The sequence below is a fragment of the Notolepis coatsorum genome, assembly GCF_963971535.1.
Source record: "Notolepis coatsorum genome assembly, chromosome: 4".
NCBI classification, from domain to species: Eukaryota; Metazoa; Chordata; class Actinopteri; order Aulopiformes; family Paralepididae; genus Notolepis; species Notolepis coatsorum.
Genome location: NC_140168.1, coordinates 176,306,383 through 176,320,023, shown reverse-complemented (window position 1 = coordinate 176,320,023; position 13,641 = coordinate 176,306,383). Strand labels below are relative to the sequence as shown.

At 48.1% G+C, this 13,641-nt stretch overlaps 1 protein-coding gene across 1 annotated transcript in view; it reads left to right on the top strand.

Moving 5' to 3' along the window:
- Positions 1-12,413, top strand: part of pacs1 (phosphofurin acidic cluster sorting protein 1) — a 285,532-nt gene extending 273,119 nt beyond the window's left edge. Inside the window, exons 21-22 of the mRNA XM_084312165.1 lie at positions 9,541-9,660; positions 11,381-12,413. Of these exons, the coding sequence (XP_084168291.1) occupies positions 9,541-9,660; positions 11,381-11,502 (242 nt within the window). The 3' untranslated portion in view covers positions 11,503-12,413. The remainder of the gene's footprint in view (positions 1-9,540; positions 9,661-11,380) is intronic.
- Positions 12,414-13,641: the final 1,228 nt, after the last annotated feature.

Sequence of the window (13,641 nt, the reverse complement as noted above, 5' to 3'; positions counted from 1 at the left end):
TGGCGAGTTGCGCGCCTACCAGAGCTGCGCAGAGCTCTAGACGCGGGATCGATTGTTGCTTGCGGGGGGCTATCCTTGAGCGAGCCAGGATGAAGGCTGTGTGTATTTCTCCTCCCTCCTCTCGAGCCCGCAAGTAAGCCACCGAACCGTAGGCCACCGTGGGTGGGAAGTAGCTTCGGCGTATGTTCACATTTTGGAGCGAGTTGAGTTCTCTCTCCCACTCTCTCCAGGTGGAAGCTAGGTGCTCGGGTATGGGGTCGTCCCAGCCCTGTTCCTTGTCCCACAGCTCTCGTACAATCATTTTCGCCCGGGTGGTGTAAGGTAGGATACACCCCAGCGGGTCGTATTGCCTTGCGAGTGTTCTGTATACGCTCCGTCTGGTGGTCGGTAGAGGGGTCGACCTTCCCTGCTCCGTGGTCAGGGGTGTGTATTTGTAATGGAGCGAGTCTGTTTTGAAGCGCCAGACTAGGCCCAATGTCATTTCTTGTGCTTCACCTGGGATGGTCGCCATCCAGGTCTCGCTGCTTGCTGCCTTTGTCTCTGGGGAGAGGCTGCGAAGTACTTGAGGGTCACTGCTGGCCCACTGCCGGAGATCAAAGCCGCCTTTGATCAGTGAGGCGCGGAGCTTGAGTAGGAGGGCTTCGGCTTCTTCTGGCGTCGAGACACTTTGCAGACAGTTGTCCACGTAGAAACTCCTCTCTACACTTTGTCTGACCTCCTCCTCAGCTTCAGGGTCTTCTGTCACATGTTTTTGCAGTGCGAACGTAGCACAGCATGGACTGCATGTGGTTCCGAAGGGGAGGACCTCCCATTGGTAGACCTCTCATCTTTGATCCTCTCTCTCCATAGGAACCGCAGCAAGGGCTTGTCCTCCTCCACTAGTCGCACCTGCAGGAACATCCCTTTGATGTCGCCGCTGATGGCCACCTTGTCTTGGCGGAAACGTAGTAGTACGCCGAGGAGAGAGGGGCCGAGTGTTGGGCCGGGCAAGAGTTCTTTATTCAGATTCTGTAGTCCGATCTGGTAGCTGCAGTTGAATACAATGCGATCCTTGCCGTTGTGGTGGACCTTGTGGTGGGGCACGTACCATGATTCGATCGTCTGGTCGGCCTCTTGAATGTCAATTTTCTTTATGTGTCCCGCTGTGATCAGCTTGTCGATCTCAGCGCGGTACACAGTGGCTTGAGTGGGGTCTTTGGCTAGACGCCGCTCGGTGTTCAGTAGATATCGCTGTGTCGCTTCTTTTGAGGCGTGGAGGGTGGGCATACCCTCTCGCCTCAAGAGTGGAGTTGCGTATCTCATCACTCCATTTACCTCGACTCTCTTTGTCCTCTGCTCGAGGAGGGTTATGGCATAAGTGTCTTCCTTTGAGCGAACAAGTTTATTTTCATTCTTAAAGGGCATCGCGTCTAATGTCCATAGCCTCTCGACGTGCTGTAAGAGGGCGGTGTCTTCTTCGTTTATCCTCGAGTGGAGACAGCGAGTGGCTGTCGGTCGGTTGGAAGACCCGGAGAGGGGGCCTTGTAGTGTCCAACCCAGGCGGGTCTCGACCGCTGCTGGACAGCCTCTGGGCCCGATGTGGACCCGGTCCGTTGGGACGATGAGGTGTGCGTGGTCGGATCCTATGAGCAGGGTCGGGGTGGCGTCGTCGATGAGCTGTATAGGTAGTTGACGTAGGTGCACGTATTTTTCCATCAGCTTTGGGATGGGGTAGGTGTACTGTGACAGGCCTATGTCGTGGCTGGTGAAGGCGTTAGTGATGCTATACTGTTTCTCGGGCTGCCCGACCGCTGCTATCATGAAGGAGACATTTTCACCCTTTATGGTCTTCAGGTCTCTTCTAATGGTACGGATTGTCATTGTTTCTGCGAGGAGGAGAGTCTTTTCTGACCCATCGTCTAGGACGGCGTAAGTGTCCATGACCTTGTCCTCGTAGCTTAAGATCACTCGGACCACCTTCAAGAGCACTCGGGAGCTCCCGCTCTTCGCAGGGTCTATATACATGACGTTCACTCTCGAGCTGCTTGGGGGTACGGGTTTCTTCTTGTTGCTGTCGTGTAGGACCTCCAAGTGGGCGCCGTCGCACTTGCTGCATTTCTTCTTTAAACGGCACTCAGCTGCCATATGGCTGCGCGCGCAGCGGAAGCAGCGGCGGTTGGCTTTGATCCACTGACTCACCTCGTCGGCGGTCAGCTTCTTGAAAGTGTCACATTGAGACAGCCAATGTTCCTTTTCACAGTACTGGCATACAATCTTCCACTTTCCCTTGGTCTGGGGGGTGCTGTGGTTCTTGTGCTGCGGCACTGACTCGGCCTGGTGCATAACGGTCACTGACCGGCGGTTATCGTTGGACCTCCGAGGTCCATCTCTTGGGCTAGATCCACTCCACACGAATGTGTCCAGTCGTAGGCTGCTAACTTCCCTTGCGAGGAAAGCGGCCAGGTCTAGGAGGGATGGCTCGGGGCCGTTGGGATCACGGTGGTCTCTCTGCCGCCGAAAACGCTCTTGGCGGGCTGGAGGGAGCTTCTCCAGTATTCGCTCCACATTAGAATTTGCATACAGTTCATATCTCCCCTTCTCCTTTTGGGACCCCAGCATCCCTACTAGGGATTGTACCTTGATAGAGAGGTCATCCAGTGCTCTATTGTCTTTGGCTGGGGGGAGGCGGTCGATATCCCGTATTTCTTGGATCACGTAATCCCATATGCGTCCATAACGCTGGTCGAGGGCCACTAGAGCCGCGGAGTATGGGGTGCTTGAGTTGGAATATGCCAGCGCTATGTTATGCGCTCTGGGCACGTTGAGATGCTTGAGGAGGATGGCATATTTGTACGACTCGTCGGGGACATCGGACATCATAGTCTCCAAACACATGCGTAATTCCGTGTACTGTGCTCTGTCCTCGCGCGTAAAGTCTGGGAACGTCGGTGTGCCAAGGTACGATGCCATGGATGGCTGGTACATTGGTGAGCGTAGGGGAAGAGGCCTCCTGGGCGAGTCTCCCCGTACGTGTGGTCGTGGGTTAGTACTTGGTGGGTACCAGAGGCCGGGTCCCCAGGTGCTGTTCCTCGGTGCTGACTGTACGTCAAACTCACCCGTGAGTTGGGTCGGGGGTTTGTAGTGCAGTGACTCTGGGCTGAAGTCGGGGCTGTACTGGGCCTCCTGGTCCAGAGTACGTTGCTGCTGGTGGGCTTGACATTCCTCCTCTTCCTCTTCCTCTTCCAGGTCCTGGAGTCTTCTAGTCAGTCTCTCGGCGACGTAGGCCGGCTCTTCCCATTGGTTGGGTCTCGTATGGACCGGTCGGGGAAGGGGCTCGGAGACGTAGACAGGTTCCTCCTGTTGGCCGGGTCCCGGGTCGCTTTGTCGGGTAGGGGAAGGTGCCCTAGACCCTTGTCGTGATGATCTCCGGGAGCTCCGTGCGGAGAGAGGGGGTGTCGCCCTGGCAATCAATTGTTCTATCATCTGCGCCTGCAGCCGGTCGCGCTCTGCTTCGCGCTGGGCATTGGCGCGTTCTCGTTCAATGTTCTCTTCCGTCTGAAGGCGCCTCTCCTCCAGTCTTATGCGGTTGTCCTCACTCCTTTGCTGCGCCTGGAGGCGCTCTCGTTCAGTTGCAGAGTGTTCGCGCTCACTAAGGGCTTGCGCTTGGAGTTGCGCGTGAAGGCGCTCTCGTTCAGTTGCAGAGTGTTCGCGCTCGCTTACTTGTTGCGCCTGGAGGCGCTCTCGTTGTTCGCGCTCGCTCGTCTGTTGAGCCTGTAGGCGCTCTCGTTCCATGGCAGAGTGTTCGCGCTCACTTAATTGTTGCGCCCGGAGGCGCTCTCGTTCCACGGCAGAGTGTTCGCGCTCACTAAGGGCTTGCGCTTGGAGTTGCACGTGGAGGCGCTCTCTTTCCGTGGCGGAGTGTTCGTGCTCACTAAGCGTCTTTGCTTGAAGCCGGTCGCGTTCGGTGGAGGCTGTCAGTGTGGCGATCAAGGCTTGCGCCAGTATCTGGTCCGCCTCGCTGGGGGATGACACTGACGGAGGTGATCGGGTGCTGACAGGGCTTGTTGGAGATCTGTTCTCCTGGCGCACCCCGAGGTCTATCTCCTGGGCGCGGTTCTCTTCTCTTGGTTGTGTGTCGGGTTCTATCCCTGGAGCGCTTTCTTTATCCTGGAGCGCTCCGGGGTCTATCCCGGTGACGCTGTCTGGAGGTATAGTCATGTCATGTCCCACCTGGTCCCCCCCGTGAGCTGAGTCAGTTTCGTTTGAACCCACTGGGGTCTCTACTGGCAGGGTCGCCAAGTCGATAGAATTGGACATGCTTAGACTATCCGCTTTATCCGTATTTAACGTCTGTTTAGATAAGCTAGGGGGTAGAACAAAAGCGAATTCCTCCAGATATGGAGGTGGCTGACGTTTGCGCTGCGGGCGTTCTAGCTTCGGGGAGCCGCTTGGGGAGTGTTCACCGCTGGCCATGGTTAATATTAATATTATATTAAATATTACACTGATACCCTCCGGCTCAAAGGACCAATTGTAACTGAGGGGTTACAAAACCCTGACTGTATTAAAGATTGTGATAGATTAAACCACTGCTAGTTATGTACTTTAATTACTGGCCAGACAGTACATCAAATATAGACGGCTATAAATACTATTGGAGGGTAATTTATTATTATTAAGCAACGTTAGGTTACAGAATGAGAATTAGGGTTGCGCTTGTATGGCGAAGAATATACGTAAAGTCAGTCAAGAGCATAAGTCACTAAGAATAGCAGGAATCCTACGATGGGTCTAAGCTGACGCCACCTGTTGTATAGTAGCAATTATATAGGGCAACACTGGTACCAACTGGAGACAATGGGTTCCCTCCTGGGTGTAAGGCCTGGAGGGTAGAGGAATGTTCGGGTACTCCGTCTGAGTCAACGAGGAATAAAGAGACTCCAGGTACAGGAGTCGGTGCTTGTACAGGTCAAGGACTACAGCCCCCTCAGCATCGACGGAGCACCGGTTGAGAGAGTCAACAGCTTTAAGTACCTCGGAGCCTACATATCCGAGGACTTGACATGGACCACACACATTGACAGTGTTGTGAAGAAGGCACGACAACGCCTCTACTTCCTCAGGCGCCTAAGGAAGTTCCAAGTCAGTCAGAAGATCCTTAAGAACTTCTACTCATGTACAATAGAGAGCATCTTGACTGGCAACATCACCTCCTGGTTTGGGAATAGCACTGCACAAGACCGAAGCAGACTACAAAGAGTGACACGTTCAGCCGAACGCACAATTGGAGGGGGGCTCCCCACCCTCCAGAACATTTACAACAAGCGTTGCAAGGGCAAGGCTAAGAGAATCATTAAAGACTCCAGTCACCCGAACAACTGCCTCTTTGAACTGCTGCGGTCAGGCAAGCGATACCGGAGTCTCAAGGCGAGCACAGAAAGACTCAGAAGAAGCTTCTATACCCAGGCCATCAGGCTGCTAAACGAACAATGAACACTACACAACAACAACCACCAAACGCACATAGCACACACATCCACACGCACACACTCACTTTAAACAAACACACTGTAGCACCCACTCCACACACTTTATAGCACACACCCACTTTAAACAAACACACTGTAGCACCCACTCCCCACACTTTATATTTATTGATGAAGGATTGCACTACAACTCGTACACCTTACTGTAAATTGTACCTAAATTGTACCTCATCCCATTTCTGCTTTGCACTATATAGTACTGTACATTAGTACACTGCATAGTATTGTATATTATATGGTAACTCAGTTACGTCTATTCTGCATCGAACATTGTACATATGTCTATACCGAACACTGTGACCTCATTTTCTTCTTCTAAATTACATGCTATACTATGTTATTTGATACTATCTTGTCTAGCACAGTCTCTGGAGCGTAACAGTAAGAAGCATTTTGTATGAAAGTATTCTGTACTTCTGTATGACAACTATTAAAGAAACTTGAAACTTGTAAACTCCCTTGATCAGCAGCAAAAGCAATAGTTGTAATCCAAAATGCTCGACAGCATTGATGACAGCTAGCCAGCCCCGTCCACGAGGCAGGCCTGAGTAGTAATCCTCACGAGGTTAAATCCCAAACGATAGTGGAAATCAACGATGCTCTTCTCCGGTAGTCACGTCCCAAATCAATACAATCCAACCAGGAATGGTTCTGCAATCGCCGGCGCCGATTCTCCTGTGTACATGTCCAACGGTTCCCCGCCTAGGACTCCTCGGGTGTGGGCGACGTATTTAGGCCACACAGCCTGGTTAAGTGCACTAGCTAAAGACACAACGAACCGATGGGTAATGCTACACACGGAAGAACTGTGGCCGCACGATATACAATAAATAATCGACTATGTACTTCACATTAGATTAAGTCGAACTCAACGTTACTTCATTAAACTCTGACACTTTAACATTCTATTCGCACGCGCTTCTCAATGCTCTATTTAGACGCAAGGTTGCTCACTTCACTGCACGTTGACTCGTGGTGAAGGTGGGTAAGGTTTAGGTAAGGTACTGAATGAACTACTGCTGTTTACACCTGCGCCAATATATATACTTAAGTGAATATCTAGTCCCAACCTCAGTCCTTGTCTCGTATTACTACGCTGACTCTGGGCATGTTCTGACATGCCTGCAGTTGTCTTTGAACTTGCCGTTGGGGGCTTGCGCGTTGGCGCCTGGGGGCGCTGTCCAATAGGAGAGCGAATATTACTCTGGTCTGAACGCAGGTAAAGGGATATTCCGTGTATATATATAAATAATATACAAAGTATATCAAACGATACATATATATATTCAGTTTAATCTGGCCCTTCACAACAAGTGCAGTAAGCAAATTTTGCTTGGCAAGATTTCTTGAAATAAGTAAAAACATCTCTCTCCTGATTGGATAAAGTGGGAAGGATACCAAAACATTTATTCTGTGTTTACTGCAGAGTGGCGGGACTGGGAGACCCATGTTACTGACCATACACTATCAGTTTTATTGATTGACATTTTTATTAACAGATTGTAGAATGGGTACAATACAGTATGGCTCAATACACACAATTGTTAAGGGAATGCAGACCAGAGAAAGACTTTTGTCTTGTTTATATCAGGGTCCGCCATTTTCAATTCATAACATTTGACATACGTGACATACAGATATCCAGTACTGTTACATCCATACATTTATGACATACAAGATATACAAATATACAGTACTGTTCTTTTACAGACAGAGTTTCTAACAGAGAATATATACATTTGAGGGGGAGGAAACTACATTGGGGGGGGTTGGACATTTACCGGGGCTAGTATCGAATTGCAGCCTCCCGTAGGTGCTCATGGGTACCTTAGTGGTGTAGTGTATCTTGTAGACCAGGCCCATTGCAAGTTGCTGTACTCTGTCGTCTACTCTAAGCCATCCTAGGTTGTCAAAATGGGCAGGGGTGAGGTGGGCTTTAGGAGTAAGGTCAAGCAGCAGTCTGAGTAGTCTGTTTACTGCAGAGTGGAGGGACTGGGAGACCCATGTTACTGACCAGACACTATATCAGTGATGGCAGTTGGAATTTAGAGCTATTTAACACTTATTTTAAACGAAGAAATACCACTTACAGCACCTTTAACACATTGGGTGCCACTGCGCCCCTTTGCCCAGATAACCCCTTGAGTGACAGCGATTTAGTCAATGGGAGGTCGGGGATATTTGCGAACGCTTAAACTATATCTTAAATTATGGCTATGGGTCTAAAACACCCATCGCTTATCAATGACTTGCTTGCAGTCAACATGTACGAAACTGTTTGTTTTTTCATTGGTACATTTCCGTTTTATACCGTTTTGAATACGAGTATAGTTTCGGAGAGTTCTAGTAATTTCGGGTGATTTATGAATTGTTTTCAAATAAACGCTAGATTATCGATAGTATATGTGTACTTATGCACGCTAGAGAAGCAGGCTGAAAAATCTATTATCCATGACCTGGTCAGCGCTAACGTCACACACACACACACACAGACACGTTGTGATCGCTATGAAAAAAACATCTGATTAACCCAATACTGGTAAAATAGAGTCCTTACCTCACATCAGATGTTCTGCAAAAAGATTAATCCAATTCCGAAACACGTAATAGTAGGCTGCTCCGAGCCTCCCCAGTGAATGTGGTAACGGACACTGCTTGCCAGAGATGGGGAAGCGTCTATATTAATCCCAGCCGAAGAGTGCAAGAGCGCTTCCGCATTTTGCCCTGATTGGCCCCGGTAACCCCCTCCAAATGCGCATTTTCTTTTTCCCCGCTCGGACGCCGAAATGGAATACATGTATATTATCGCGACGCGGACCAGATTAACTCGTAACGCCATAACGTTATTTCCCTGTACATTGCAACGTTAACACAACGCAGCTGTCAACTGTACTTTACATATTATCCAAACGAGGACCACATAACGCCATAACGTTATCCAAACGAGGACCACATAACGCCATAACGTTATTTCGCTGTACATTGTAACGTTAACACAACGCAGCTGTCAACTGTACTTTCATAACGCCATAACGTTATTTCGCTGTACATTAACACAACGCAGCTGTCAACTGTACTTTCATAACGCCATAACGTTATTTCGCTGTACATTAACACAACGCAGCTGTCAACTGTACTTTCATAACGCCATAACATTATTTCGCTGTACATTAACACAGCGCAGCTGTCAACTGTACTTTCATAACGCCATAACGTTATTTTGCTGTACATTAACACAACGCAGCTGTCAACTGTACTTTGTAACGTTATGTTATTTCGGGCATTCATAACGTTATTTCGCACGACTGTACATTGTAGCCCAGCTGTCATCGCTGTGCGTCCATCGCGTATATATATATATACCGTATTAGCGCTTTAATATGGCTTCTGTGATTAATGTGATTGACCAGCGTTAATGTGATTGACCAGCGTTGCGACCAGCGTTGCTAATATGAACCAAAGGCTTTAATATGGCGTGTTCTGGCATCTGTGATTAACCGTGTTGAATGGGGGTCTGAGAGCACCTGGGCGAAGGAAAAGGAAATGCACATTGCTTATCGGCGAATGGGGAAGAATGCGGAAGCGCTCTTGCACTCTTCGGCTGGGATTAATATAGACGCGATGGGGAAACCCTGGACCGGAGTTTTTTTCTGATGCACATGGCCACTCAATCCAATCCAATGATGTGCATTACCATCCGGGAGATGATAGGTGGCGGTATTTGCCCTTTTCGAGCTCAGAGCCATTCCCAATGATAACGTCAGGCTGGATGGATGAAAAATGAATGGATATCGCTAATAAAAGAAATAGCGATTAAATTACGAGAAATCTCGTCATTGGCACTCAACGCATGGCGAGTTAGGACGAGAAATCTCATCGTTGGCACTCAAAGTGTTAAGGGATTCTGAAGTATAGCTAGCTCGTATAGCTAGCTCTATACCGCCTCACAAACACAATGTCTCTTTCTCTCTCTCTCTCTCTCTCCCCCCCCCCCTCCTTCCATCCCTCCCTCCAGTCCCAACCATGTTCCTGGGGAAAAAGCCCAAGGAGAGGGACGTTGACTCTAAGAGTCAGGTCATCGAGGGCATCAGCAGACTCATCTGTTCTGCCAAGCAACAGCAGACCATCCTGAAAGGTAACGTTATCCTGAATGAAAGCAGGGAGGGAGGGAGGGATACTGATAAAAAATGATGGGGGGGAGGGCGGCTACGTGGCGTAGTGGGCAAGGCGCTCGCCACGAAATCTGGAGACGCTGGGCTCGCCTGTTCGAGCCCAGCGCTCCACATTTGCTTTCAGTTTAGCTGGTCGTCCACAGTAATACACATTGGCCGTATTACGGGGAGGGAAACTGAAGGGTGGGAATCGGGCGTTGTGGACAGCGACTCCTACAGGTCGGTTGGTGCGCCTGCGCAGTAGAATCAGGAAGTGTCGGGGGCAGCGTGAGCCTCCCACGCGTTACAGGGGAGGGTTGAATTGGATGATACGAAATTGGAATGGGAGAAAATATAGAAAATGGAAGAAAAAGTGGATAAAAAAAAATTATGGGGGGGGGGTTGAGCCTCTCGGGAGGGAAGGGCCCAAACCCTTTGACGCGAAACGCCAAGGGCTGAAACATGATACTTTATGGGTGGAGCCTCAGGGCTGAGGGTCCGAGACCAGCGGCGTCTTTGGTCTCACAGTACGGTACTTCTTCAAAATATTATTCCTTATTTTTTGACAAGTTAACTTATAAAAATATATAATAATAATAATCACTCTTTAAGTGATTATATTGGGGGCGACAGTGGCTCAGTAGGTAGAGCAGTCTGATTATCCGGAAGTTCCCGGTTTGATTCCCACTCCTCCCGGGCAGTGTGTCGAAGTGTCCTTGAGCAAGACACTTAAGCCCTAACTGCTCCCGATGAGCAGGTCGGCACCTTGCATGGTTGCTTCCATGGCCGTCGGTGTGTGAATGTGTGAGTGAGTGGGTAAAATGTGAGGGACAAATTGTGAAGCGCTTTGAATAAATGCAGCCATTTACCATTTATATTAAAATTGCATCAAAATAGAGCCAGTAGGATACGGAGGGCCAAACAGAGTTGTAGAGGGCTAACGCAGGGCAGCCCTGGCTCGGACATGGTGAGGAGAGCGGCTTGCATGCAGCGTTAGGAATACGTCAAGATTATTATGGGAAATGTGCTCGCCGTCCAGAGTCGGACAAGAAGAAGGACACCAACTTCCTGTCTGCACGTTCAGTAGAAAGCTATCCGGCATAAGAGAGCGGAAACTCCATTTCAGAACACTTGGTGCACCCCCTAATGGTCTATCCTTACAAGTCTACAAGTGGCTCAGATGTGGTCTCTGTGTACCGTGGTGTCTTAGTTTAGGCTTTATTTGAACAGGGACAACACACATTAATGAACATTACTGTAAATGTGTGAGACAGTGTTAGCCAAAGCAAATTTTCAACAGTTTTCCCTGGGCCTGGTGTTAAAAAGCTGCTAAAAAAGAAAGCATAATATATATAGCATGCAAACAGTTCATTAAGAACCGGTTAAAAACACATCATGCAAAATATGAGTAAAATTTTGCTGAAGAGCACATTGTACATGTCTGCTAAACATAATGTCGTCAAACATAAGCACAAATACTCTGTATGCAGACGAACTGACATGAGAGCTATGTATGGCAGCATATACATTAGCAGACGCATAGCACATGCATTTGCAGACATGCACAAACATAAGCAGACATGTACAGACAATAAGACGTATTAGGTACACACGATCATACATGTAGGCAAGCAAGCAGACAGGGTTAGGGTTCTGAAGGGCTGTTGTGTTCACATGTGAATTGGTTTGTTTTGTCCACTCCAGTGTCCATAGACGGCGTGGAGTGGAACGAGGTCAAGTTCTTCCAGCTGGCCGCCCAGTGGCCGACCCACGTCAAGTACCTCCCCGTCGGACTATTCGGCTACAGCAAGCCCCCCTCCTCCTAGGTGGCCGAGCCTGACGGTGGCCCCGACTTGACCCTTACGACTCTCCTCCGCCTTGACCCGCCTGGTCCTGTCACACCTACGCACACAGACCCCGCCTCTCGGCACCCGCCCCCGGGGACGAGCTTTGGCCAATCAGAATTGAGAGAAGTTGTTGAGGGGCTGGTCATTTTCTTTTTTGCTACAGTAGTCTTCTTTTTCTTTGGGTGGGTGGGGTGGATGGGGGGGGTGCAGCGCTACTACTAGTCACTTTAATGCCCTCTGTGCGTGTGTGTGTGTGTGTGTGTGTGTGTGTGTGCGCGCGCACGTGTGTGTGTACAAGCACGACTGTCTGCGTGTCAACAGGGGCCTACAGCACAAGTTCATTAGCTAACTGCCATTGACCTAAACCATACTATGAAACGCAATAGCATGAATACCTTGTCGATTTTTTAACCCTAGACTCTGACATAGTACTCATCTGGAACCTACCCCACATTACCACTTGTCCCGCACCAGACGTGCATGTACTTCTGTTTAACTACCCGCATCGCCAGAAACCATAACATGCCATAAGTCATCGCTTTTAGGGAAGGGAGAGAAAAGGGCGGGTAGTTTGCATGAACCAGGAAAACCAGGAAGAAAGCGCTTGCAGCACTCTCTTCTGCTCACTAAAAGCAGTATAGAACATTTAAAAAAGAAAAACATTTAGAAACCTAGAGGTTGGCATGTAAAGTATAGAAATCAAAAATAGTCTCGTCTTCACAAGCTTAAATCGACAAAATAGCTTCGCTTTGATGCCTCTTGAAACCTGCCTATTCATCCGCTGACTTTATTTAAAGGGCTTCCAGCAGTCTTAAGTATTTTCTGTTAAAGAAACATTTTTATTAAACTCTTGTCATTTTGGATGTTTGACAGCTCTTCTTTTCAACTGAGAACAACATGGATGTTTAAAGAGGAAGCGTGTTTGTTATAGTTCAGTATAGCTTCCTTTAACGTATTCTCTGTGTTATGGATTTATGATGCATAAAAAAAACGATTCTGGGATTTCAGGGCAAGGGTTAAGTTGCAACCTTCTTTGTTGTCTTATTTGCTATGCACTCCTCTCTCATATATCGCAAAAGTGGGATATCCCTCTTTCTAAAGAGTTAGGTTAAAGTGCAATGTCCCTCTTACTAATAAAGTGGGATGTCCCTCTTACTAAAGAGTTAGGTTAAAGTGGGATATCCCTCTTTCTAAAGAGTTAGGTTAAAGTGGGATATCCCTCTTTCTAAAGAGTTAGGTTAAAGTGCAATGTCCCTCTTACTAAAAAGTGGGATGTCCCTCTTACTAAAGAGTTATGTTAGTGGGATATCTCTCTTACTAAAGTGTTAGGTTAAAGTGGGATGTCCCTCTTACTAAAGAGTTAGGTTAAAGTGGGTTATCTCTTACTAAAGAGTTAGGTTAAAGTGGGATATCCCTCTTACTAAAGAGTTATGTTAAAGTGGGATGTCTCTCTTACTAAAAGCACAATGTCCTCATATCCCCCTTTTGACAGCAACAGACAGGCAGACGTCTCTTCAGTCACGATGGCGGCAGATTTGGGTCGAAAACATTTTGATTCTTTCAATTACTTTCACTTCCTCTTGAGTGATAATGCGAGGCTTGCATCTGATGGATGAAGTTGGCATTTCTTTGAGAGCAATGTAATCTGTGTCGTTTTGCCAGGAGAAACAAAGAAAAAGTATATGAATGGATTTGAATCGGCATCCTGACCCAGGTCAACGTAGTGATGTATTTTATCCTAGGGTGTTGTGAGGTAACTAGTGAGTGTACACAGTAACTGGTAACAACTTAACAAGTGTGTGGATGTATGTGGTAAATTAAATGTACTGTGATTAGAAAGTAAAAGAAAACTAAACAAAACATTTTCATATGAAAACCAATTTTCTTTCTGTTGTACCACTTGATGCGGGACATACAATGGTTTTGTGTGTGTGTGTGTGTGTGTGTGTGTCTCGGCAGTGTGTGTTGCTAATGTGGTCGTTCAAGATCATCAATATTAGTTTTGTGGCAAAATCTGCAGTGACCTGGCACAAGGAGATGGCATATGACCGTTCATGAGCTACTTGAAACCTAAACTCCCAATGTAATGGAAACTAGTAGTACTAGTAAAGAAAAACA